Raw genomic sequence first — 27,425 nt, forward strand, 5'->3', positions numbered from 1 at the left:
CTGCTTTCCTTCCCTCCTCTTCCGAAGAGTGGCCGTCGTGTTCCAGAGTATCGGCGGGCTGTTCGAAGGGGGGGGCGGCGGGGCAGCACAGCAGCCAAGTCTGAACCCTGATCCCCGCCCAGCGTCCGCACCCGCGCGTTTCCTCACGCAACTCCGCGGCCCGGCAATTCAAGCAGCCCCCGCCGTCGGGCTTGGTGAACTCCGCACAGGCCAAGGCCGGGGGGTGGATGGCGGGGTGGGGAGAACCTGAAACCCGGTCCAGGGAGCTCCGTGCAACCCCCACCCCGAGCGATGCCTTGAACCACAGGGACAAACCAGACAGAAAGATGTCAACCGTCTTATATAGGTGTGTGTGTGTGTGTGTATATGAGTAAAATGAGAGAACTGCCCTTACTTATAATCACAATGGTCGCCGTCGTGACACTCTAACCCGCGACGGTGGGGGATGGGGGGGCGGGGGGTTGGGGACTGAGCCGGTGTCCGACACTTCGAAGGTTTGATTCGACAGTACTCACCGCTCGTCTGAGAGAGTGCTTGGCTCATCTGTAACTGCTCTGCACCTACGTGCTAAACCCACAGAAAAACAAAGATTAACATCCAAGCCAGCAGCCGAAATCAAGCTCGCTTTTCCTAAAAGACGGCCCACCTAGGGTGGGCGGGGGAGAAAGGCGGAATCCCCCACCCCCCTCCCAGACTGCCTCCTCTCCTCTCCTCTTGCGAAGCGCCAACAGCCCCCGGGAGCTGCCACGCCACGCACCCGCCATTCTTCAGCTGTCACAGGAGGGTATTTGGCACTTATTTTGCGGGCGCGAGGGGAGGAGGGAAAAAGAGAAGAGAGCGTCTGCAGCCAAGATTAATGCGGCTCGAACATGGAGAGCAGACGCTCGCTCGCACGGCGATCGGGAGCCAGACCCTGGGCTGAAACTTTCCCACCTTTAGCACAGGGGGTGCAAAGGTGTCGTTGCCTGCCACCACTCCAGGTGATACCAGTTTACTCAAAACACACCCGGATCCAGCAACTGCCGCAGTCAAAGATCCCACTAACACTGACTGGAAAGGGCCACGCAACAAAGAGATACCAGAAGGCGACCTGTCACACGTCAAGAGCAAGAACCTCTAGGAGAGGAGGCGGCGGGAGGGGCAGGAAATTAGCAATAAAATTTTAAAAATAGAATGGAAAGGAAAATAAAAAGCAATGAAACAGGTACAGCACGGGTTAGATACAGAGTAAAGCTCCCTCTACACTGTCCCATCAAACACTCCCAGGGCAGGTACAGCACGGGTTAGATACAGAGTAAAGCTCCCTCTACACTGTCCCATCAAACACTCCCAGGGCAGGTACAGCACGGGTTAGATACAGAGTAAAACTCCCTCTACACTGTCCCATCAAACACTCCCAGGGCAGGTACAGCACGGGTTAGATACAGAGTAAAACTCCCTCTACACTGTCCCCATCAAACGCTCCCAGGGCAGGTACAGCACGGGTTAGATACAGAGTAAAGCTCCCTCTACACTGTCCCCATCAAACACTCCCAGGGCAGGTACAGCACGGGTTAGATACAGAGTAAAGCTCCCTCGACACTGTCCCATCAAACACTCCCAGGGCAGGTACAGCACAGGTTAGATACAGAGTAAAGCTCCCTCTACACTGTCCCATCAAACACTCCCAGGGCAGGTACAGCACGGGTTAGATACAGAGTAAAGCTCCCTCTACACTGTCCCCATCAAACACTCCCAGGGCAGGTACAGCACGGGTTAGATACAGAGTAAAGCTCCCTCGACACTGTCCCATCAAACACTCCCAGGGCAGGTACAGCACGGGTTAGATACAGAGTAAAGCTCCCTCTACACTGTCCCATCAAACACTCCCAGGGCAGGTACAGCATGGGGTTAGATACAGAGTAAAGCTCCCTCTGCACTGTCCCATCAAACACTCCCAGGTCTGGTACAGCACGGGGTTAGATACAGAGTAAAGCTCCCTCTGTACTGTCCCCATCAAACACTCCCAGGGCAGGTACAGCATGGGTTAGATACAGAGTAAAGCTCCCTCTGCACTGTCCCATCAAGCACTCCCAGGGCAGGTGCAGGACGGGTTAGATACACAGTAAAGCTCCCTCAACACTGTCCCCATCAAACACTCCCAGGGCAGGTACAGCACGGGTTAGTTGGAGTAAAGCTCCCTCTACACTGTCCCCATCAAACACTCCCAGGGCAGGTACAGCACGGGTTAGATACAGAGTAAAGCTCCCTCTACACTGTCGCATCAAACACTCCCAGGGCAGGTACAGCACGGGTTAGATACAGAGTAAAGCTCCCTCTACACGGTCCCATGAAACACTCCCAGGGCAGGTACAGCACGGGTTAGATGCAGAGTAAAGCTCCCTCTACACTGTCCCCATGAAACACCCACAGGGCAGGCACTGCACGGGTTAGATGCAGAGTAAAGCTCCCTCTACACTGTCCCATCAAACACTCCCAGGGCAGGTACAGCACGGGTTAGATACAAAGTAAAGCTCCCTCTACACTGTCCCATCAAACACTCCCAGGGCAGGTACGGCACGGGTTAGATAGAGTAGAGCTCTCTCTACACTACACCAACATTTTGCCTCAGCTCCAAGCTCAGAAAAGCACCATTAGCAACCTTTCTATTTCCGCTGGCGAGCTGGGCTCGTTTTTGTGCTCGGGACAATGCCGCAGGGATGATAGACTGCCCGAGGCTCGCTTCCTGAGGGACCTGCACAGGTGTCACATAGAGGGTTGTCCTATGATGAGAGATTGAGTAGATTGGGCCGATACTCTCTGGAGTTTAGAAGAATGAGAGGTGATCTCATTGAAACCTATAAGATTCTGAGGGGGGATTGACAGGGTAGATGCTTCGTAGCAAGAGGGTTTGAGTACAGGAACAAGGATGTGTTGCTACAGTTGTACAGGGCCTTGGTGAGACCGCACCTTGAGTATTGTGTGCAGTTTTGGTCGCCTTACCTGAGGAAGGACGTTCTTGCCATGGAAGGAGTGCAGCGAAGATTCACCAGACTGATACCTGGGATGGCAGGAATGACGTATGAGGAGAGATTGGGTCGATTGGGCTTATACTCACTGGAGTTTAGAAGATTGAGAGGGGATCTCATCGAAACTTATAAAATTCTGTCAGGCCTGGACAGACTAGATGCAGGAAGGATGTTCCCGATGGCAGGGGAGTCCAGAACCAGGGGTCACAGTCTAAGGATAAGGGGTAAGCCATTTAGGACTGAAATGAGGAGAAATTTCTTCACCCAGAGAGTGGTGAACCTGTGGAATTCTCTGCCACAGAGGGCGGTGGAGGCCAGTTCATTAAATATATTCAAAAAAGAGTTGGATATATTTCTTAAGGCTAAAGGGATCAAGGGATATGGGGAGAAGGCAGGGACAAGGTACTGAATTTGGATGATCAGCCATGATCTCATTGAATGGCGGAGCAGGCTCGAAGGGCCGAATGGCCAACTCCTGCTCCTATCTTCTATGTTTCTATGCTGAGAGGTTGTTTCCCCCTGGCTGGAGAGTCTAGAACCAGGGGTCACAGTCTCAGGGTAAGGGGTCGGCCATTTCGGACTGAGATGAGGAGGAATTTCTTCACTCAGAGGGCGGTGAATCTTTGGAATTCTCTGCCCCAGAGGGCTGTGGAGGCTCAGTCGTCGAGTATATTCAAGGCTGAGATCGAGAGATTTTTGGACTCTCGGGGAATCGAGGGATATGGGGATCGGGCGGAAAAGTGGAGTTGAGGTCGAAGATCAGCCGTGATCTTATTGAATGGCGGAGCAGGCTCGAGGGGCCGAATGGCGGACTCCTGCTCCTAATTCTTATGTCGCCTGGGATCAGCTGGTCGCACTCCCAGTCAAATCATAAATATTTGAGCACTTGAAACGCCATGGTTGGGGAGCCTATGTTAAAGGAGCCGGATAAATACAAGTGGCAAATGGAATTTAACCCTGAAAAGTGTGAGGTGATGCGTTTTGGGAGGACTAACAAGGCAAGGGAATACACAATGAATGGTAGGACCCTAGGAAGGACAGAGGATCAGAGGGACCTTGGTGTGCATGTACATAGATCCCTGAAGGCAGCAGGACAGGTAGATAAGGTGGTTAAAAAGGCATATGGGATACTTGCCTTCATTAGCCGAGGCATAGAATACAAGAGCAGGGAGGTTATGATGGAGCTGTACAAAACACTAGTTAGGCCACAGCTGGAATACTGTGTGCAGTTCTGGTCGCCACACTATAGGAAGGATGTGATTGCATTGGAGAGGGTGCAGAGGAGATTCACCAGGATGTTACCTGGGCTGGAGCGCTTCAGCTATGAGGAGAGACTGGACAGGCTGGGGTTGTTTTCCTTGGAGCAGAGAAGGCTGAGGGGGGGAACCTGATTGAGGTATACAAAATTATGAGGGGCATAGATAGGGTAGATAGAAAGGAACCTTTCCCCTTTGTAGAGGGGTCAATAACCAGGGGGCATAGTTTCAAGGTAAGGGGCAGGAGGTTTAGAGGGGATTTGAGGAAGAACTTTTTCACCCAGAGGGTGGTTGGAATCTGGAACTCACTGCCTGAAAGGGTGGTAGAGGCAGGAACCCTCACAACATTCAAGAAGCATTTAGATGAGCACTTGAAACGCCATAGCATACAAGGCTACGGACCAAGTGCTGGAAAATGGGATTAGAATAGACGGGGCTTGATGGCCGGCGCGGACACGATGGGCCAAAGGGCCTCTTTCTGTGCTGTATAACTCTATGACTTTATTGAGTGTTCAAATCCTACTCTCGGGACTGCACCGCGTTATCTCGGCACTTCTCTCAGAGGAAACACAAAACCCAGGCCCTCTCCGCCTGCAGGTTTAAAAGCTCCCGTGGCTCCGTTCGCAGTGCACGGAGCTCGTCCAGTTCCCTGGCCAACGCGCCTCCTTCCACCAACACCGGGTACAACAGATTAACGGCGCCATTTATGGGATCTTGCCGTGCGAAAAATTGGCTGCTGGGTTTAGCGACATAACAGTGGCCGCCCTTCAAAAAGGAATTCATTGGCTGCAACACAGTTTGGGGGAGTGATAAGGTGCGACATAAAGGCAGGTTCTTTATTCTCAGGATGTCTCACTTCACAATTATACAGATGTGTGTGTGTGTGTGTGTGTGTGTGTGTGTGTGTGTGTGTGTCTCTCTCTCCGCCTCCTGTGTGTCTTTCTCTCACTTTCTCAAGAGGCATGAACCCGGTTTGTTACAAGTACAAAGAGAATCCATCGGATTTCGAGATGGGCCCCTTTTGGCAACCCGGGAAGAGGCGGTTTAAGTCAGGAGGTGAAACGACAACCCATTTGGGACTTACCACACTGCCGCTGGTGTCGGACTGGCCTGGGTCCGCTGGGGGGTGATGGGCAGCAACGTCCGTCCCTCGCTCGCCCTCCGACAGGTTTCGCAGAATCTCTTGGGAATTTGCAATAATGGCCCTCATTTCTTCAATAAATTTCAGCTTCTGAATCTCCAACATGAAATTGTTTTCCACCTGCCGCGAGGGGAATAAAAATACGGAACGAGTTAGCCCCCGGCACAAAACGGGCAGGAGGAGCCTCGGACTGCCGCATGGAGTGGCAGCAAGCCCCTCGGCGTCCGAGATCCCCCCACACTGAGGAGAGGGAGAGAGGGAGAGAGAGAGGCAGAGAGAGAGAGAGACAGAGAGAGAGAGAGAGAGAGAGAGAGAGAGAGAGAGACAGAGAGAGAGAGAGAGACAGAGACAGAGAGACAGAGAGAGAGAGAGACAGAGAGAGAGAGACAGAGAGAGACAGAGAGAGACAGAGAGAGAGGGACAGAGAGAGAGAGAGACAGAGAGAGAGACAGAGAGAGAGACACAGAGAGAGAGAGAGAGACAGAGAGAGAGAGAGAGACAGAGAGAGAGACAGAGAGAGAGACAGAGAGAGAGAGAGAGACAGAGAGAGAGAGACAGAGAGAGACAGAGAGAGACAGAGAGAGAGGGACAGAGAGAGAGAGAGAGAGAGACAGAGAGAGACAGAGAGAGAGACACAGAGAGAGAGAGAGAGACAGAGAGGGAGAGAAAGAGACAGAGACAGAGAGAAAGACAGGGAGAGAGGGGAAAGGAGAAAAAGTCACCAATGAAGCACCGATCTACCTTGCCGGCCGTGGCCGACCCGCTGTGGAGCTGCAGCGTTTTCGGTTTCGATCGGACGTTCAGACGCTGCACGTACTCACCATGTAGACAGCGATATCTTCTGGGTCATCTCCATCCACATCAAATTTGAAGGTCACCATTTTGTTGTTGTGTGTCTCCAGCTGGCACTCCACCATGTTGTCGCCCACATTCGACACCTGTCAGAGGGGGCAGCAAGTCGTCGTTACACACTGCAGGCGTACGTGCGCACGCGCACATGTGTGTGTGAGATACGGCTTCAAAGCCTCCACCTGTACTAATTTTGCACTGGTCTGACCCCCACCACTGCCCCCCCCCCTCCCCCATTACTTCACACAGCAAGCCCTAGATTTTGGGGCATTGTAGGGAATGGGGTCGACCGTGTGCCCTGCACGTTACATAGAAAAATAGGAGCAGGAGTCGGCCATTTGGCCCTTCGAGCCTGCTCTGCCATTCAGTATGATCATGGCTGATCCTCTATCTCAATACCATATTCCCGCTCTCTCCCCATACCCCTTGATGCCTTTTGTGTCTAGAAATCTATCTATCTCCTTCTTAAATATATTCAGCGACTGAGCCTCCACAGCCTTCTGTGGTAGAGAATTCCACAGGTTCACCACCCTGAGTGAGGAAATTTCTCCTCATCTCAGTCCTAAATGTCCTACCCCGTGTCCTGAGACTGGCCCCTCGTTCTAGACCCCCCCAGCCAGGGGAAACATCCTCCCTGCATCCAGTCTGTCTAGCCCTGTCAGAATTTTATATGTTTCAATGAGATCCCCTCTCATTCTTCTAAACGCTAGTGAATACAGGCCTAGTCGACGCAGTCTCTCCTCATACGACAGTCCTGCCATCCCAGGAATCAGTCTGGTGATCCTTCGCTGCACTCCCTCTATGGCAAGTATATCCTTTCTTAGGTAAGGAGAACAAAACTGCACACAGTACTCCAGGTGTGGTCTCACCAAGGCCCTGCACAACTGTAGTAAGACATCCTTGCTCCTGTACTCAAATCCTCTTGCAATGAAGGCCAACATACCATTTGCCTTCCTAACTGCTTGCTGCACCTGCATGTTTGCTTTCAGTGACTGGTGTACAAGGACACCCAGGTCCCTCTGTACATCAACATTTCCCAATCTATCACCATTTAAATAATACTCTGCCTTTCTGTTTTTCCTACCGAAGTGGATAACTTCACATTTATCCACGTTATACTGCATCTGCCACGTATTTGCCCACTCACTCAACTTGTCTAAATCGCCTTGAAGCCTCTTTGCATCCTCCTCACAACTCACAATCCCACCCAGTTTCGTGTCGTCGGCAAACTTGGAAATATTAAAATTTGGTTCCTGACATGAATCAGTCATTCATGAAAGAAAGACTTATGAAACAATACTGAGCGGCCTACGGGTGGCACTGTCCAGGGAGAGTATAAATACTCGGGCACGGGCCCAGCTTGCGCAGAACATTCATTAACAGGAACTAGTGAAGGACACAACTAGACCTCCATGTTGTAAAACAGTTGATTAAAGCTTTGTTTAACGCTTAGACCGAGTGCCTAGTAGTTTTCTTACGTCAGTTCCCTCATCCAAAGTTGCACAGGGATCACCCGAGCCAGGTCCCGACACTGCAGCCAAGGCAAACCTCCTGCTGATTCCAAAACAGGGCATCGGACCAGTGCTCTCCGGAGGTTTGATGGACAGCGCCGGGTGTAACCCAGGATCCCCACCCCCCCCAGGTCCTTCTGGAGACTCTCAGGAAAATGCAGAAGCCAGAGATCTCGTTCCCGGAGCGAGGGCAGGTCGAGCAGGGGTTGCCACGCGGGGCTGTTCTCTCTCGCACCCCTGTAGCGGGTCAGCTCAAGTATCGACGTCAGCAGTGGGCGCCGTCTATATTCCCCTCAACAACAACAACTTGCATTTATCCAGCACCTTTAACGTAGGAAAACATCCCAAGGCGCTTCACAGGAGCGTAAATCAGACAACATTGAGACACCGAGCCACATAAGGAGATATCAGGGACAGGCGACCAAAAGCTTGGGTCAAAGAGGTCAGTTTTAAGGAGCGTCTTAAAGGGGGAGAGAGAGGCGGAGAGGTTTAGGGAGGGAATTCCAGAGCTTAGGGCCCTGGCGCGGTCGCCAATGGTGGAGTGATGGAAATCGGGGGGATGCTCAAGAGGCTGGAATTGGAGGAGTGCGGAGATCTCGGAGGGTTGTAGGGGCTGGAGGAGGTTACAGAGATCTCGGAGGGTTGTAGGGGGCTGGAGGAGGTTACAGAGATAGGGAGGGTTGTAGGGCTGGAGGTGGTTACAGAGATAGGGAGGGTTGTAGGGGCTGGAGGAGGTTACAGAGATAGGGAGGGTTGTAGGGCTGGAGGTGGTTACAGAGATAGGGAGGGTTGTAGGGGCTGGAGGAGGTTACAGAGATAGGGAGGGTTGTAGGGGCTGGAGGAGGTTACAGAGATAGAGAGGGGTGTAGGGGCTGGAGGAGGTTACAGAGATAGGGAGGGTTGTAGGGGCTGGAGGAGGTTACAGAGATAGGGAGGGTTGTAGGGGCTGGAGGTGGTTACAGAGATAGGGAGGGTTGTAGGGGCTGGAGGAGGTTACAGAGATAGGGAGGGTTGTAGGGCTGGAGGTGGTTACAGAGATAGGGAGGGTTGTAGGGGCTGGAGGAGGTTACAGAGATAGGGAGGGTTGTAGGGGCTGGAGGAGGTTACAGAGATAGAGAGGGGTGTAGGGGCTGGAGGAGGTTACAGAGATAGGGAGGGTTGTAGGGGCTGGAGGAGGTTACAGAGATAGGGAGGGTTGTAGGGGCTGGAGGAGGGTACAGAGATAGGGAGGGGTGTAGGGGCTGGAGGAGGTTACAGAGATAGGGAGGGGTGTAGGGGCTGGAGGAAGTTACAGAGATAGGGAGGGTTGTAGGGGCTGGAGGAGGTTACAGAGATAGGGAGGGTTGTAGGGGCTGGAGGAGGTTACAGAGATAGGGAGGGTTGTAAGGGCTGGAGGGGGTTACAGAGATAGGGAGGGTTGTAGGGGCTGGAGGAGGTTACAGAGATAGGGAGGGTTGTAAGGGCTGGAGGAGGTTACAGAGATAGGGAGGGTTGTAGGGGCTGGAGGAGGTTACAGAGATCTCGGAGGGTTGTCGGGGCTGGAGGAGGTTACAGAGATAGGGAGGGGGGGCGACGAGGCCATTGCAGGATTTGAAGACGAGGATGGAGAATTTTAAGATCGAGGCCTTGCTGGACAGGGAGCCAATGTTGGTCAGTGAGCACAGGGGGTGATGGGCGAACCGAAAGGGCTGGGGTTGGGCGGGGTGGAGCTGGACAACCTAATGCTCTGGCAATCCAACAGGCCAAGACTGGCGGAGATACTCCCTGCACGGTCAAAGGCCCAATTGTTATGATGGGGAGGAGCCGAGCGATGGCCAGCACTTCTCCCCGGATTTATCCCATAAACTAGGCTTGCAGTCCCTGGAATATCCACGGTTAAGGGATAACTTGTTTGAGGCTTTTTGGATTTTGAAAAGAATTGATGGGGTAGCTGGAGAGAAAGTATTTCCTCTGCTGGGGGAAGTCAAGGACAAGGGGTCAGAACCTTAAAATCAGAGCCAGGCCGTTTCAAGAGAGAAGTTGGGAAACATTTCTTCACGCGGAGTGCGGTAGTAGAGTGGAAATCTCAGTGGATACGAGCTCAATTAATCATTTTTAAACGGAGATCGATAAGATTTTTTGCCGGTCAAGAGTATAAAAGGATACGGAATGAAGCCGTGATCTCGGTGAATGGCGTAGCAGGCTGGAGGGGCTCCTCCTGTTCCTGTGTGTCAGATGTGGCTCAGTGGGTAGCAACCTCGCCTCCGAGTCAGAAGGTTGTGGGTTCAAGTCCCGCTCAAGAGACTCGAGCACAAAAATCTAGGCTGACACCAACAGTGCAGTACTGAGGGAGCGCCGCACTGTCGGAGGGGCGGTACTGAGGGAGCGCCGCACTGTCGGAGGGGCGGTACTGAGGGAGCGCCGCACTGTCGGAGGGGCGGTACTGAGGGAGCGCCGCACTGTAGGAGGGGCGGTACTGAGGGAGCGCCGCACTGTCGGAGGGGCGGTACTGAGGGAGCGCCGCACTGTCGGAGGGGCGGTACTGAGGGAGCGCCGCACTGTCGGAGGGGCGGTACTGAGGGAGCGCCGCACTGTCGGAGGGGCGGTACTGAGGGAGCGCCGCACTGTCGGAGGGGCGGTACTGAGGGAGCGCCGCACTGTCGGAGGGGCGGTACTGAGGGAGCGCCGCACTGTCGGAGGGGCGGTACTGAGGGAGCGCCGCACTGTCGGAGGGGCGGTACTGAGGGAGCGCCGCACTGTCGGAGGGGCGGTACTGAGGGAGCGCCGCACTGTCGGAGGGGCGGTACTGAGGGAGCGCCGCACTGTCGGAGGGGCGGTACTGAGGGAGCGCCGCACTGTCGGAGGGGCGGTACTGAGGGAGCGCCGCACTGTCGGAGGGGCGGTACTGAGGGAGCGCCGCACTGTCGGAGGGGCGGTACTGAGGGAGCGCCGCACTGTCGGAGGTGCGGTACTGAGGGAGCGCCGCACTGTCGGAGGGGCGGTACTGAGGGAGCGCCGCACTGTCGGAGGGGCGGTACTGAGGGAGCGCCGCACTGTCGGAGGGGCGGTACTGAGGGAGCGCCGCACTGTCGGAGGGGCGGTACTGAGGGAGCGCCGCACTGTCGGAGGGGCGGTACTGAGGGAGCGCCGCACTGTCGGAGGGGCGGTACTGAGGGAGCGCCGCACTGTCGGAGGGGCGGTACTGAGGGAGCGCCGCACTGTCGGAGGGGCGGTACTGAGGGAGCGCCGCACTGTCGGAGGGGCGGTACTGAGGGAGCGCCGCACTGTCGGAGGGGCGGTACTGAGGGAGCGCCGCACTGTCGGAGGGGCGGTACTGAGGGAGCGCCGCACTGTCGGAGGGGCGGTACTGAGGGAGCGCCGCACTGTCGGAGGGGCGGTACTGAGGGAGCGCCGCACTGTCGGAGGGGCGGTACTGAGGGAGCGCCGCACTGTCAGAGGGGTGGTACTGAGGGAGCGCCGCACTGTCGGAGGGGCAGTACTCAGAGCGCGCCTGTCTGATGAGACATTAAACCGAGGCCCCGTCTGCTCTCTCAGGTGGACATAAAAGATTTCGAAGAGGAGCAGGGGAGTTGTGTCCGGTGTCCTGGGGCCAATATTTGTCCCTCAATCATCATCAGATCTGGTCATTATCACATTGCTGTTTGTGGGAGCTTGCTGTGCGCAAATAGGCTGTTGCGTTTCCTACCTTGCAACAGCGACCGCACTTCAAAAAAATGACTTCATCGGCCGTGAAAGGTGCTGCAGAAATGCAAGTCTGTCTTTCTTTGTGACTGGGTACGAACGGCAATAAATCCCTGCTTTGCTTGTAACCAGGATGAGGCAACCCGCGATTATTACCTGCAGGACAGTCAGCTGGAACTTGGTCGACTTATCCGGCCGGTCCCGTGCGCACGACGACCTCCTCGGTTGGGACTTCTGGGGCTTGTCAGGCTTTCCGTTCCCAACGTCGCTGCCGTTGGCCGCCTCTTTCGTCACGTCAGGAGCCGCGCTGAAGAAATGAGAGGGGGGGGGGGAAAAACAACAAAAACTGGTCTAAGCGCGAGTCTCTAAAACAAGCAGCGGGAAACGGTGGCATAGCGGTTACATTACGGGACTCGCGATCCAGAGACGCGGGTTCAAGTCCCACCTCGGCAGCTGGGCAATTTAAATTCAGCTGACTAAATAATGGAGGATTTGGTCGCATGAATTTTTTTTTTTTTTTTAAAGTTGTTAGGTTTTATTTAAGTTAAATAGTTAACAAGAGTGTATCTTCTGGTTAACTAGAGATTGTGGTGGTTAATAAAAACCGCACCGGCGCAGCACGATGAGAGTTTGCCTGCTGCTATGGTTGGCAGAGGGAGGGATTAAATACGTCTCAGAACCGTTTGCCAGAGCAGGTCACTAGAGTTTAGAAGAATCTCTCACTGAAACGTATAAAATTCTTAGGCTTGACAGGGTAGATGCTGAGAGGCTGTTTCCCCCCTGGCTGGAGAGTCTTGAACCAGGGGTCACAGTCTCAGGATAAGGGGTCGGCCATTTAGGACTGAGATGAGGAGGAATTTCTTCACTCAGAGGGCGGTGAATCTTTGGAATTCTCTGCCCCAGAGGGCTGTGGAGGCTCAGTCGTTGAGTATCGAGAGATTTTTGGGAAGTAAGGGAATCGAGGGATATGGGGATCGGGCGGGAGAGTGGAGTTGAGGTCGATGATCAGCCCTGAGCTTATTGAATGGTGGAGCAGGCTCGAGGGGCCGAATGGCCGACTCCTGCTCCTAATTCTTGTGTTCTTCTGTCACCAATTCTAATTTTCACAACAGCCTGGATACGAAGGAACAATCGCACTGAAACATACAGGGGGTCCCGGGGGGGGCTGCATCGCCACTGGTTTTTAAAAGCATTCCTACCCAAGAGGATCTTGCATCTGGCTCGTTGGTCGCTGGGATTCAGGAGTCGCATGGTGGGACGTAGCCTGCAAACGGTCAGGAAAGATAAGAGAGACGAATTATTCGTACGTTGCACAGTGAAGAGTTAAACCTCAGTGAAAGAAATAAGCTGGAAATGTAACAGCAATAAGTGCGAGAAGACAAAGCACGGGCCTAGAAATTCATCTGGGGCGGCACTGGATTGGTAGGTGACGAGAGGCGTTATTTCAGCATGTTGCAATCTATCCCTGGTGGGTCAGGTAATTCTCGCTCTCGCTCTCTCTCTCTCTCCCCCTGCGCGCAGGGAGATGGATCAAAGTGCGAAAAGTTGAACACAGGTTTGTTTGAAAGTGTGCAAACACATCCAAGAAAAGGAAATCCGAACCCCAGTTGTTAGATATTAATGTCTATGTCGGAGGTTTTTCCAACGTGTGTTCAGGAACACCCTGCAAACAGCGACACCCACCCGGGGACCTCCTGCAATCAGTGACACCCACCCGGGGACCCCTTGCATTCAGTGACACCCACCCGGGGACCCCCTGCAATCAGCGACACCCACCCGGGGACCCCCTGCAAACAGCGACACCCACCCGGGGACCCCTTGCAATCAGTGACACCCACCCGGGGACCCCCTGCAATCAGCGGCACCCACCCGGGGACCCCCTGCAAACAGCGACACCCACCCGGGGACCCCCTGCAATCAGTGACACCCACCCGGGGACCCCCTGCAATCAGTGACACCCACCCGGGGACCCCCTGCAATCAGCGACACCCACCCGGGGACCCCCTGCAAACAGCGACACCCACCCGGGGACCCCTTGCAATCAGTGACACCCACCCGGGGACCCCCTGCAATCAGCGGCACCCACCCGGGGACCCCCTGCAAACAGCGACACCCACCCGGGGACCCCCTGCAATCAGTGACACCCACCCGGGGACCCCTTGCAATCAGTGACACCCACCCGGGGACCCCCTGCAATCAGTGACACCCACCCGGGGACCCCTTGCAATCAGTGACACCCACCTGGGGACCCCCTGCAATCAGTGACACCCACCCGGGGACCCCTTGCAATCAGTGACACCCACCCGGGGACCCCTTGCAATCAGTGACACCCACCTGGGGACCCCCTGCAATCAGTGACACCCACCCGGGGACCCCTTGCAATCAGTGACACCCACCCGGGGACCCCCTGCAATCAGCGACACCCACCCGGGGACCCCCTGCAATCAGCGACACCCACCCGGGGACCCCCTGCAATCAGTGACACCCACCCGGGGACCCCCTGCAATCAGTGACACCCACCCGGGGACCCCCTGCAAACAGCGACACCCACCCGGGGACCCCCTGCAATCAGCGACACCCACCCGGGGACCCCCTGCAAACAGCGACACCCACCCGGGGACCCCTTGCAATCAGTGACACCCACCCGGGGACCCCCTGCAATCAGCGGCACCCACCCGGGGACCCCCTGCAAACAGCGACACCCACCCGGGGACCCCCTGCAATCAGTGACACCCACCCGGGGACCCCTTGCAATCAGTGACACCCACCCGGGGACCCCCTGCAATCAGTGACACCCACCCGGGGACCCCTTGCAATCAGTGACACCCACCTGGGGACCCCCTGCAATCAGTGACACCCACCCGGGGACCCCTTGCAATCAGTGACACCCACCTGGGGACCCCCTGCAATCAGTGACACCCACCCGGGGACCCCTTGCAATCAGTGACACCCACCCGGGGACCCCCTGCAATCAGCGACACCCACCCGGGGACCCCCTGCAATCAGCGCCACCCACCCGGGGACCCCCTGCAATCAGTGACACCCACCCGGGGACCCCCTTGCAAACAGCGACACCCACCCGGGGACCCCCTGCAATCAGTGACACCCACCCGGGGACCCCCTGCAATCAGTGACACCCACCCGGGGACCCCCTGCAAACAGCGACACCCACCCGGGGACCCCCTGCAATCAGCGACACCCACCCGGGGACCCCCTGCAAACAGCGACACCCACCTGGGGACCCCCTGCAAACAGCGACACCCACCTGGGGACCCCCTGCAATCAGTGACACCCACCCGGGGACCCCCTGCAATCAGCGACAACCACCCGGGGACCCCCTGCAAACAGCGACACCCACCCGGGGACCCCCTGCAATCAGTGACACCCACCCGGGGACCCCCTGCAATCAGTGACACCCACCCGGGGACCCCCTGCAATCAGTGACACCCACCCGGGGACCCCTTGCAAACAGCGACACCCACCCGGGGACCCCCTGCAATCAGTGACACCCACCCGGGGACTCCCTGCAAACAGTGACACCCACCCGGGGACCCCCTGCAATCAGCGACACCCACCCGGGGACCCCCTGCAAACAGCGACACCCACCCGGGGACCCCCTGCAAACAGCGACACCCACCCAGGGACCCCCTGCAAACAGCGACACCCACCTGGGGACCCCCTGCAAACAGCGACACCCACCCGGGGACCCCCTGCAAACAGCGACACCCACCCGGGGACCCCCTGCAAACAGCGACACCCACCCGGGGACCCCCTGCAATCAGCGACACCCACCCGGGGACCCCCTGCAATCAGTGACACCCACCCGGGGACCCCCTGCAATCAGTGACACCCACCCGGGGACCCCCTGCAATCAGTGACACCCACCCGGGGACCCCCTGCAATCAGCGACACCCACCCGGGGACCCCCTGCAAACAGCGACACCCACCCGGGGACCCCCTGCAATCAGTGACACCCACCCGGGGACCCCTTGCAAACAGCGACACCCACCCGGGGACCCCCTGCAATCAGTGACACCCACCCGGGGACCCCCTGCAATCAGTGACACCCACCCGGGGACCCCCTGCAATCAGCGACACCCATCCGGGGACCCCCTGCAAACAGCGACACCCACCTGGGGACCCCCTGCAAACAGCGACACCCACCTGGGGACCCCCTGCAATCAGTGACACCCACCCGGGGACCCCCTGCAAACAGCGACACCCACCCGGGGACCCCCTGCAATCAGTGACACCCACCCGGGGACCCCTTGCAAACAGCGACACCCACCCGGGGACCCCCTGCAATCAGTGACACCCACCCGGGGACCCCCTGCAATCAGTGACACCCACCCGGGGACCCCCTGCAAACAGCGACACCCACCCGGGGACCCCCTGCAATCAGCGACACCCACCCGGGGACCCCCTGCAAACAGCGACACCCACCTGGGGACCCCCTGCAAACAGCGACACCCACCCAGGGACCCCCTGCAAACAGCGACACCCACCTGGGGACCCCCTGCAAACAGCGACACCCACCCGGGGGCCCCCTGCAAACAGCGACACCCACCCGGGGACCCCCTGCAAACAGCGACACCCACCCGGGGACCTCCTGCAATCAGCGACACCCACCCGGGGACCCCCTGCAATCAGTGACACCCACCCGGGGACCCCCTGCAATCAGTGACACCCACCCGGGGACCCCCTGCAATCAGTGACACCCACCCGGGGACCCCCTGCAAACAGCGACACCCACCCGGGGACCCCCTTTCTAAAATAACAGTACGGTTTTCTTTCATGCAGCGTTAGTAAGGCAACTTATACGGAAAAATACAGAAATCTGGAGATCACAAGAGATCCCATCACGGATACCAAGTGAGCATCAGAAAACTGTCCCAGTCCTCACCCTGAGACACTGCAGAATTCAACCAAACACTCTGCGGGTTTTCACCGACCCTGTCCACAACCGCTGGAACCTTAAAGGTTCTCCTTTGGGGAGGGGAAGAGGTGGAAGGAGTGGCATTTACGACGACACGCGAGAAAGCCGAGGGAACCCTAATTAAGTGCTCGCTCTCGTCCGTCCCCCGGTGCTGTGGTGGAGTCGTACTGACCCGGATGGTCCCGGGTGTGATCCCTAAAACGGAGCGAGTCTCTGGTACTCTCTCCCTCCCAAACACCCTCTGCCTCGTTACCTCTCTCATAGAAACATCGAAGATAGGAGCAGGAGTCGGCCATTCGGCCCCTCGAGCCTGCTCCGCCATTTAATGAGATCATGGCTGATCATCCAAATTCAGTACCCTGTCCCTGCCTTCTCCCCATATCCCTTGATCCCTTTAGCCTTAAGAAATATATCCAACTCCTTCTTGAATATATTTAATGAATTGGCCTCAACTGCCTTCTGTGGTAGAGAATTCCACAGGTTCACCACTCTCTGGGTGAAGAAATTCCTCCTCATCTCTGTCCTCAATGGCTTACCCCTTATCCTTAGACTGTGACCCCTGGTTCTGGACTCCCCGACCATCGGGAACATCCTTCCTGCATCTAGTCTGTCTAGTCCTGTTAGAATTTTATAAGTTTCAATGAGATCCCCTCTCATTCTTCCAAACTCCAGCGAGTATAAGCCTAATCGACCCAATCTCTCCTTATACGTCATTCCTGCCATCCCAGGTATCAGTCTGGTGAATCTTCGCTGCACTCCCTCCATGGCAAGAACATCCTTCCTCAGATAAGGCGACCAAAACTGCGCACAATACTCAAGGTGTGGTCTCACCAAGGCCCTGTACAAGTGCAGCAAGACATCCTTGTTCCTGTACTCGAATCCTCTCGCTACGAAGGCCAACATACCATTTGCCTTCTTAACCACCTGCTGCACCTGCATGCTTACCTTCAGCGACTGGTGCACAAGGACACCCAGGTCTCGTTGCACTTCCCCTTCTCCCAATCTATTGCCGTTCAGATAATAATCTGCCTTCCTGTTTTTGCCACCAAAGTGGATAACCTCGCATTTATCCACATTATACTGCATCTGCCATGCATCTGCCCAATCACCCAACCTGTCCAAATCACACTGGAGTTTTTCGGCATCCTCCGCACAGCACACACGCCCACCCAGCTTTGTGTCATCTGCAAACTTGGAGATATTACATCTAGTTCCCTCGGCTAGATCATTTATATATATTGTGAATAGCTGGGGTCCTAGCACCAATCCATGCGGTACCCCACTAGTCACTGCCTGCCACTCGGAAAAAGACCCGTTTATTCCAACTCTTTGCTTCCTGTCTGCCAACCAGTTCTCTATCCAAGTCAGTACCTTGCCCCCAATCCCATGTGCCTTAACTTTACACGCTAATCTCTTATGCGGGACCTTATCGAAAGCCTTCTAAAAGTCCAAATACACCACATCCACTGGTTCTCCCTTATCTATCCTACCAGTTACATCCTCAAAAAACTCCAGTAGATTAGTCAAGCACAAATTATCTTTTGTAAATCCATGTTGACTTATAAAATTCTAACAGGACTAGACAAACTAGATGCAGGAAGGATGTTCCCGATGGTCGGGGAGTCCAGAACGAGGGGTCACAGTCTAAGGATAAGGGGTAAGCCATTTAGGACAGAGATGAGGAGGAATTTCTTCACCCAGAGAGTGGTGAACCTGTGGAATTCTCTACCGCAGAAGGCAGTAGAGGCCAATTCATTAAATATATTCAAGAAGGAGTTGGATATATTTCTTAAGGCTAAAGGGATCAAGGGATATGGGAAGAAAGCAGGGACAGGGTACTGAAATTGGATGATCAGCCATGATCACATTGAATGGCGGAGCAGGCTCGAGGGGCCGAATGGCCTACTCCTGCTCCTATCTTCTATGTTTCTATGTCCGATCCTGTCACTGTTTTCCAAGTGCTCTGCTATTACATCTTTTACAATGGACTCTAGCATTTTCCCCACTACCGATGTCAGGCTAACCGGTGTGTAATTCCCCGTTTTCTCTCTACCACCTTTTTTGAATAGTGGGGTAACATAGCTACCCTGCAATCCATGGGAACTGTTCCAGAGTCTATAGAATTTTGGATCATTGTGTCACTCTTTGCACCGTGGTGGGGGGGGGGGGGTTCCCAGATTTGACCTCGATTCCATCGCCACTGCATACCTGTGTCTCAATGTCCGCTTGCGCCTGCTGCTTGGCAGGGCTGTCCTGCTGCACCGCAGGGAACTGCGTCGTCGGCACCGGCATCTGAAGAGCTGGAGGCGGCTGCGCCGTGGCCGGCACCTGCAGGTGAGTCTGGGAGCACGCGGGATGCTGCTGGTGCTGCACGGGCGGGTGGAACTGTCCCTGCTGTGGAGCGTGGAGCTGCTGTGCAGGAGCCAGCTGCGCAGTGGGAAACGGCGCTAGTTGCAGAAGCTGGCCCTGCGGGTGATTCGCCGCCGGGGGCTGCGCCGGTTGCTGCTGCTGCTGTGGTTGCACGTGGGCCTGAGGGGCCAGCTGGTACTGGTCTGGCGGAGCCTGGCTCTGGAGCTGAAGGAGCGGCTGATATTGTGGAGGCGGCGCCTGGGCCTGTTGATATTGGGCCTGCTGCAGGTGCTGACCGGGGCCGTGACCCTGCGGGGGCTGCTGATACGGCGCATGAGGCAGAGGCAGTTGCTGGTCTTGGGCCTGGACCTGAGCCGGAGCCTGGGCCGGCTGCTGATATTGCTGGACCTGGGCCTGCTGGTACTGCAGGGCCTGGGCCTGGTGCTGCTGAAACTGCTGGGCCTGGGCCGGCTGCTGAAACTGCTGGGCCTGGGGTTGGGCCGGCTGCTGAAACGGCTGGGCCTGGGCCGGCTGCTGAAACTGCTGGGCCTGGGCTGGGCCGGCTGCTGAAACTGCTGGGCCTGGGCCGGCTGCTGAAACGGCTGGGCCTGGGCCTGGGCCGGCTGCTGAAACTGCTGGGCCTGGGGCTGGGCCGGCTGCTGAAACTGCTGGGCCTGGGGCTGGGCTGGCTGCTGAAACTGCTGGGCCTGGGGCTGGGCCGGCTGCTGAAACTGCTGGGCCTGGGGCTGGCCCTGGGCCGGCTGCTGAAACTGCTGGGCCTGGGCCTGGGGCTGGGCCGGCTGCTGAAACTGCTGGGCCTGGGCCGGCTGCTGAAACTGCTGGGCCTGGGGCTGGGCCGGCTGCTGCTGAAACTGCTGGGCCTGGGCCTGAGGCTGGGCCTGCTGATACTGCTGGGTCTGGGCTGGCTGCTGGGCCTGCTGGTACTGAGGCGCCTGCTGATACTGGGCCTGGGCCACCTGCTGATACTGCTGGGCCTGCTGGTACGGAGGCGCCTGCTGATACTGCTGGTACGGCAGGGCCTGAGGTGCCTGCTGATACTGGGCCTGAGCAGGATGCTGAAACCTCTGGGCTTGCGGAGGGGGCGGATAGGCCTGAAGATGGGCCTGGGCCGGAGGGGGCTGGAAGTACTGCTGGGCCTGCGAGGGCTGCTGATACTGCGGGGCCTGGGCCTGGGTCTGCGGATAGAGCGGGGGCTGGGCCTGGGCCGCCTGCTGATACTGCGGGGGCTGTTGAATTTGTGCCGGGGTTGGAGGCGCCGCTTGCGGCTGTTGTTCCTGCGGGGCCACGTTCTGGAAAGCCAGCTGATGCGGCGGGATCAGGGTCTCGGCGAGCTGCTGCACTGGGGTCTGCACGTACATCGGTGGGTGGAGCGGCACCTGGAAGAGCAGCTGTTGTCCTGGGCACGGCTGTTGCTCCGGCTGCTCCGCAGAAGTCTGGACGTGCATCGGTTGCTGCGGCGCCTGATGCACGGGAGCCGCCGGCTGCTGCTGCACCGGCAGTTGCGTCGGAGCAGGGGCGGCCACTTGCGAGTGCAGCTGCTGCACCGCGTCCTGCAGAGAAGTCTGCTGCTGCTGCTGCAGTGCGGGCATCTGATGGTGGAGTTGGACGCCGGCGGAGGAGAGATTCGCCGACTGCGGGCCGGGGTCCGTCGCTACGTTTGCGGGCGGGATCGCGGACACCCGAGCCTGCGGCGAGACGGCCGGCAACGACTGCGACGGCAGGGCCATTACAGAGGCAGAGGGGGAAGCCCCTAATCCGGTGGGATTGTACTGGGAGATGACAGGGAGGGTCTGAGAGGACTGCACGGGAAGATGCACGTCGCTGCCGTGATGATGGAGGCCGGACGGTTGTCCATTGGAGCTCTATTAAAATAAGGGAAAAAAGGCAGCTTATCATTTTAACTCACAGCAACTGAAATTAATTTGCACACTCAACACCGACTCCTATCGGGCGACAAGTCTACCTGCACTGCCACAAATCCAACATAGGAACAGGAGGCCATTCAGCCCCTCGAGCCTGTTACATTAGGAACAGGAGGAGGCCATTCAGCCCCTGTCGAGCCCGTTACATTAGGAACAGGAGGAGGCCGTTCAGCCCCTCGAGCCTGTTACATTAGGAACAGGAGGAGGCCATTCAGCCCCCTCGAGCCTGTTACATTAGGAACAGGAAGAGGCCGTTCAGCCCCCTCGAGCCTGTTACATTAGGAACAGGAGGAGGCCATTCAGCCCCCTCGAGCCTGTTACATTAGGAACAGGAAGAGGCCGTTCAGCCCCCTCGAGCCTGTTACATTAGGAACAGGAGGAGGCCATTCAGCCCCCTCGAGCCTGTTACATTAGGAACAGGAGGAGGCCATTCAGCCCCTCGAGCCTGTTACATTAGGAACAGGGGGAGGCCATTCAGCCCCTCGAGCCTGTTACATTAGGAACAGGAGGAGGCCGTTAAGCCCCTCTCGAGCCTGTTACATTAGGAACAGGAGGAGGCCGTTCAGCCCCCTCGAGCCTGTTACATTAGGAACAGGAGGAGGCCATTCAGCCCCCTCGAGCCTGTTACATTAGGAACAGGAGGAGGCCATTCAGCCCCCTCGAGCCTGTTACATTAGGAACAGGAAGAGGCCGTTCAGCCCCCTCGAGCCTGTTACATTAGGAACAGGAGGAGGCCATTCAGCCCCCTCGAGCCTGTTACATTAGGAACAGGAGGAGGCCATTCAGCCCCCTCGAGCCTGTTACATTAGGAACAGGAAGAGGCCGTTCAGCCCCCTCGAGCCTGTTACATTAGGAACAGGAGGAGGCCATTCAGCCCCCTCGAGCCTGTTACATTAGGAACAGGAAGAGGCCGTTCAGCCCCCTCGAGCCTGTTACATTAGGAACAGGAGGAGGCCATTCAGCCCCCTCGAGCCTGTTACATTAGGAACAGGAGGAGGCCATTCAGCCCCTCGAGCCTGTTACATTAGGAACAGGAGGAGGCCATTCAGCCCCCTCGAGCCTGTTACATTAGGAACAGGAGGGGGCCGTTAAGCCCCTCTCGAGCCTGTTACATTAGGAACAGGAGGAGGCCGTTCAGCCCCCTCGAGCCTGTTACATTAGGAACAGGAGGAGGCCGTTCAGCCCCCTCGGGCCTGTTACATTAGGAACAGGAGGAGGCCGTTAAGCCCCCTCGAGCCTGTTACATTAGGAACAGGAGGAGGCCGTTCAGCCCCTCGAGCCTGTTACATTAGGAACAGGAGGAGGCCATTCAGCCCCCTCGAGCCTGTTACATTAGGAACAGGAGGAGGCCGTTCAGCCCCCTCGAGCCTGTTACATTAGGAACAGGAGGAGGCCATTCAGCCCCCTCGGGCCTGTTACATTAGGAACAGGAGGAGGCCGTTCAGCCCCTCGAGCCTGCTCCGCCATTCAATTGCTGATCCGCATCTTAACTCCATCCACCCGCCTTAGTTCCGTAACCCTTGATACTCTCGCCCAACAAAAATCTATCAATCTCAGTCTTGAAATTTTCAATTGACCCCCGGCCTCGACAGCTCTTTGGGGGAGAGAGTTCCAGATTTCCACTAGCCTTAGTGTGAAGAAGTGCTTCCTGACATCACCCTAGTTCTAATTTTAAGGTTCTGGACTCTTTTTCACCCCCACCCCCCGCCCCTCCCACCAGGGAGAATAAGCTTCTCTCCATCTACCCCAGCACTTCTTTTTAATCATCTTGGGTCCAAGTACAATATGCTGCTCTTAAATCATATCATTGGGAGTCAAGAAAGAAAACGGTGAGCTGGAAGGAGGTCATGGTACATTAAAGAGCATCAGTCCAGAATGTGCTTGGTTTGTATTTTCCCTTCTCTTCCCCAGTCTCATACTGAACTTAAACATTTTAAAACAGCGTCAGCTGTGGCTCAGTGGGTCTCACTCTCACCTCAGTCAGGAGGTTGTGGGTTCAAGTCCCACTCCAGAGACACGAGCACAAAATCTAGGTCGACACTCCAGTGCAGTACTTAGGGAGCGCCGCACTGTCGGAGGGGCGGTACTGAGGGCGAGCCGCACTGTCGGAGGGGCGGGTACTGAGGGAGCGCCGCACTGTCGGAGGGGCGGTACTGAGGGAGCGCCGCACTGTCGGAGGGGCGGTACTGAGGGAGGGCCGCACTGTCGGAGGGGCGGTACTGAGGGAGCGCCGCACTGTCGGAGGGGCGGTACTGAGGGAGCGCCGCACTGTCGGAGGGGCGGTACTGAGGGAGGGCCGCACTGTCGGAGGGGCGGTACTGAGGGAGCGCCGCACTGTCGGAGGGGCGGTACTGAGGGAGCGCCGCACTGTCGGAGGGGCGGTACTGAGGGAGCGCCGCACTGTCGGAGGGGCGGTACTGAGGGAGCGCCGCACTGTCGGAGGGGCGGTACTGAGGGAGCGCCGCACTGTCGGAGGGGCGGTACTGAGGGAGCGCCGCACTGTCGGAGGGGCGGTACTGAGGGAGCGCCGCACTGTCGGAGGGGCGGTACTGAGGGAGCGCCGAACTGTCGGAGGGGCGGTACTGAGGGAGCGTCGCTCTGTCGGAGGGGCAGTACTGAGGGCGAGCCGCACTGTCGGAGGGGCAGTACTGAGGGCGAGCCGCACTGTCGGAGGGGCGGTACTGAGGGAGAGCCGCACTGTCGGAGGGGCGGTACTGAGGGAGAGCCGCACTGTCGGAGGGGCGGTACTGAGGGAGCGCCGCACTGTCGGAGGGGCGGTACTGAGGGAGCGCCGCACTGTCGGAGGGGCGGTACTGAGGGAGCGCCGCACTGTCGGAGGGGCGGTGCTGAGGGAGCGCCGCACTGTCGGAGAGGCGGTGCTGAGGGAGCGCCGCACTGTCGGAGGTGCCGTCTTTTGGATGAGACGTTAAACCAAGGCCCCGTCTGCCCTCTCAGAGGGACATAAAAGATCCCATAGCACTATTTTGTAGAAGAGCAGGGGAGTTCTCCCCAGTGTCCTGGGGCCAATATTTATCCTTCCACCAACATCACTAAAACAGACGATCTGATCATTATCACACTGCTGTTTGTGAGAGCTTGCTGTGTGCAAATTGGCTGCCGCGTTTCCTACATTACAAGTGACTACACTTCAAAAAGCACTTCATTGGCTGCAGAGAGTTTTGAGACGTCCTGCGGTGGCGAACGGCGCCGGAGAAACGCGAGTCTTTCTTTCCAACACGCGGCTAACGTTGGTGCAGCCTTACCCCGACGGACTGTGGATAGCCGCCCACACCCTGCTGCTGCTGCTGCTGAAGACCCACGGACAGGTGGTGAGACTCCACACTGGAGCCCGACGAGACGTGCTGCATGCCCACGGTCTGCTCGGAGAGGACGGTGTAACCCACGCCGCCCTGGGAGTCGGAACAGACGACAGAACCCAGGCTGTTGTCAGAGACGCTGTCGACTGGGGGGGAAGAGGGAGAGAGAGCAGCCGTTAGCAAGTACTTTGCAGCCTCGCTGCCACAATTCGCCCACAGGAGTCGGCTGAAAATTAGCGGCAACACTTGTGCGAACATCCGTCCGGGTCGACAGCGGGGGTGAAAGGATTTTGTTTATCGAGAGAAGCTGGGGCCCTTTCCTGCAGAGCAGGAACATATTCTGGTCACCACATTACGGGAAGTATGTGATCGCACTGGAGAGGAGATTTATGAGGATGTTGCCAGGACTGGAGAATTTTAGCGATGAGGAAAGATCGGAGAGGCTGGGGTTGTTTTCTCTGGAACAGAGGAGGCTGAGGGGAGATTTAATCGAGGTGTATAAAATGATGAGGGGGTCCTGGATAGAGTGGATAGGAAGGACCTATTTCCCTGAGCAGAGAGGTCAGTAACCAGGGGGGGGCAGAGATTTAAAGTCATTGGGAGAAGGATTAGAGGGGAGTTGAGGAGAACTTTCTTCACCCAGAGGGTGGTGGGGGTCTGGAACTCACTGCCTGAAAGGGTGGTCGAGGCAGAAACCCTCATCACATTTAAAAAGTACTTGGATACGCACTCGAAGCGCCGTAACCCACAGGGCTACGGACCGAGAGCTGGACAGTGGGATTAGGCTGGAGAGCTCTTTGTCGGCCGGCACGGACACGAGGGGCCGAATGGCCTCCTTCTGTGCCGTGAATTTCTACGATTCTAACATGAGAAATAGGAGCAGGAGTCAGCGTTAAAACCATGAGCCGTTTTGAGAAGGTAAATTGGGCAAAACTTTCCCAGCGGTCAGTGAGTTAGAGGGGGATGAATTTATCGAGGGGAGGGGAGGGGATCGTATCGAATGCGAGGGGAATGATTCGGACAGGAGGGGGTCGAATGGGAGGGGGAATGAATCGGAGGGGAAGGAAATGAATCGAGGGGAGGGGATCGAATAAGAGGGGAATGAATCGGAGGCGTGAGGATCGTATCGAATGGGAGGGGAGGGGGAGGAAGATGAGAGTTGAAAAAAACCTACATGAAACGGCGCTCATGAGGAACTTATTCTGCAGGACATGCTGGTCGACCTCCGGATCCTCGCACTCCGCTAGGGTCTGCTGCCAGCCCGTGGTGGGCAGAGACGCCACGGCGGTCTGGGGCTGCATCTGCTCCATCTGGGAGCGGAGCTTCTCCTGCTCCTCCTGCTCGCGGCGCTCCTCCATCTCGCGCATCTGCTGGGTCCGCTGCCTCTTCCTCTTGATGAAGGACACCCGGTCGCGGATGGACTTGGACACCAGCTTGGAGTCGTTCTCATGGAAAAATCCAGATTTAACCTGGAGCCGCGCGCAAGATTTTAAAATTAAAATGACAAGGACGAATTGGACGGCATATTTTACAACCCCCGCCCCCACCCCCCAACAGTTCGGTCTCTTCCCAGCCCCTGCCTCTCCCTCCATCCCCTCCTTACTTTTGCTGGGGGTACAGTTGTTTCGGGACTGGTACCTCTCTCCCTCTGTGACCATCCTTCCTGTGGGAGCCGAGCCGGGTGGTCGACCGCGGGGGGGGGGGGGGGGGCGTTGCAGATGAGACCAAAGCTGTCCCCGCCCAATGACCGCGCCCCACCCACTTCCAAGCAGTGGGTGCTCGACAGCCGTCAATGGCCTGGGGATGCCGTGGCCAATTCTTGCCCCCACCCTCCCTATTCCAGCTAACACTGTTGCAGGAGCGTTCAGTCCCGCTCTGCTCCACGTTGCATTTCCCCACTGAGCCAGCTGAACAACTCGCCCCGAAAGGAAGGAGCGACTGGCTGTCTCGAGCGCTGTGTTACTTTGGAGTGACTTATTAATGAGCCTGTTCCGCGCACACCAACAGTCAGGAGAGGGACAACCAATTGATCTGCTTCTGGCGGCTGCGGCAGAGGAAGGAACACTGGCCTGGGGCACTCCCCGTCCTTATCAACCTGAACCAATAGGGCCAGAGGTTTAACTTCTGCACAGTCGTCATCTGATAATGCAGCGACGAGGGGAGTGTCAGCCCAGATTACAAGCCCAAAGCCCTGGAGTGCGGCACACAAACCCACGGCCTGCTGACTAACGGGCTCCGACATCTGCGGATACGCACTGGGGGTGGGGGGTGTGGGAGGGGCAATTCAAACACTTGCCATTTCCTGCGCCACTTCTTCGGGGGTGTCGTGCTCCAGGTCGAAGCTGAACTCGATGGCCTCGTTGTCCTTGTGCTTGCCTTTCAGCTTCTTGGGGTCTTCCACCCAGATGCGCAGAGCCAGCGAGGCGTTCTGCCCGCTGTCCTCCTTGGCCAGCTCAATCCGCAGGCCGGTGTCCTCTGCGAAGAACGCGTAGCTCAGCAGGTCCTTTATTGCAAGCCTGTAGAGTGTGTGTGAGACGTAAGAAAACTACTAGGCACTTGGTCTAAGCGTTAAACAAAGCTTTAATCAACTGTTTTACAACATGGAGGTCTAGTTGTGTCCTTCACTAGTTCCTGTAAAGAATGTCCTGCGCAAGCTGGGCCCGTGCCCGAGTATTTATACTCTCCCTGGACAGCACCACCCACAGGCCGCCCAGTATTGTTTCATAAGTCTTTCATGAATGACTGATTCATGTCAGTGCGTGTGCAGACGGGTACGGGGATTAAGCCGAGGTAGGCTTGCACAAATCCGCAGTGCGGGCGAGCGCCAATATTTGGTGGGTTTTGCCTGCTTCGGTTTTCTCTTTTATTGAGGTGCTGCACAAATTGGCTCACGCTCCGCCTCCTTTGCCTTGACAAGTGCAACTTAATTTCCAATTGGCACGCGACCGCCCATCTCTGTATTAAAAATCTCACATCCGCGCGCAATTCCCACCAACTAGTTCCGATTCTAAATGACAATGTCCGCAACGTTTAGAATGGGTGCTGCCCAATGTCCCGGACGTAAGAAAGCTACTGGGCACTTGGGTCTAAGCGTTAAACAAGGCTTTAATCAACTGTTTTACAACACGGAGGTCTAGTTGTGTCCTTCACTAGTTCCTGTTAAGAATGTCCTGCGCAAGCTGGGCCCGTGCCCGAGTATTTATACTCTCCCTGGACAGCGCCACCCGCAGGCCGCTCAGTATTATTTCATAAGTCTTTCTTTCATGAATGACTGATTCATGTCAGGGTGCATGTCCGCGAAGTGGCGAGAATGTGGAACTGGCTGCCACAGGGGGTGGTCGAGGCGAATAGCACAGGACAGAGACAGAATTATGAAAGGGGGTTCGATAGGGTAGACCTAGAGACGATGTTTCCACTTGTGGGGAGGGGACCAG

General features: G+C 56.7%; 1 protein-coding gene across 1 annotated transcript in view; it reads right to left on the reverse strand.

Annotated features, from left to right (window-relative positions):
• Nucleotides 1-27,425, reverse strand: part of LOC147086696 (serine/threonine-protein kinase WNK3-like) — a 173,696-nt gene that overhangs the window by 44,413 nt on the left and 101,858 nt on the right. The window contains 10 exon segments of the mRNA XM_085978844.1: nucleotides 516-567; nucleotides 5,349-5,525; nucleotides 6,227-6,343; nucleotides 11,603-11,753; nucleotides 12,646-12,710; nucleotides 18,591-19,265; nucleotides 19,268-20,614; nucleotides 23,938-24,137; nucleotides 25,166-25,460; nucleotides 26,288-26,507. Coding sequence (XP_085834970.1) covers nucleotides 516-567; nucleotides 5,349-5,525; nucleotides 6,227-6,343; nucleotides 11,603-11,753; nucleotides 12,646-12,710; nucleotides 18,591-19,265; nucleotides 19,268-20,614; nucleotides 23,938-24,137; nucleotides 25,166-25,460; nucleotides 26,288-26,507 — 3,299 coding nt within the window.

Source organism: Somniosus microcephalus, unplaced genomic scaffold (genome assembly GCF_052327205.1).
Source record: "Somniosus microcephalus isolate GS21.2 unplaced genomic scaffold, FLI_Smic_1.0 unresolved_chr7, whole genome shotgun sequence".
NCBI classification, from domain to species: domain Eukaryota; kingdom Metazoa; phylum Chordata; class Chondrichthyes; order Squaliformes; family Somniosidae; genus Somniosus; species Somniosus microcephalus.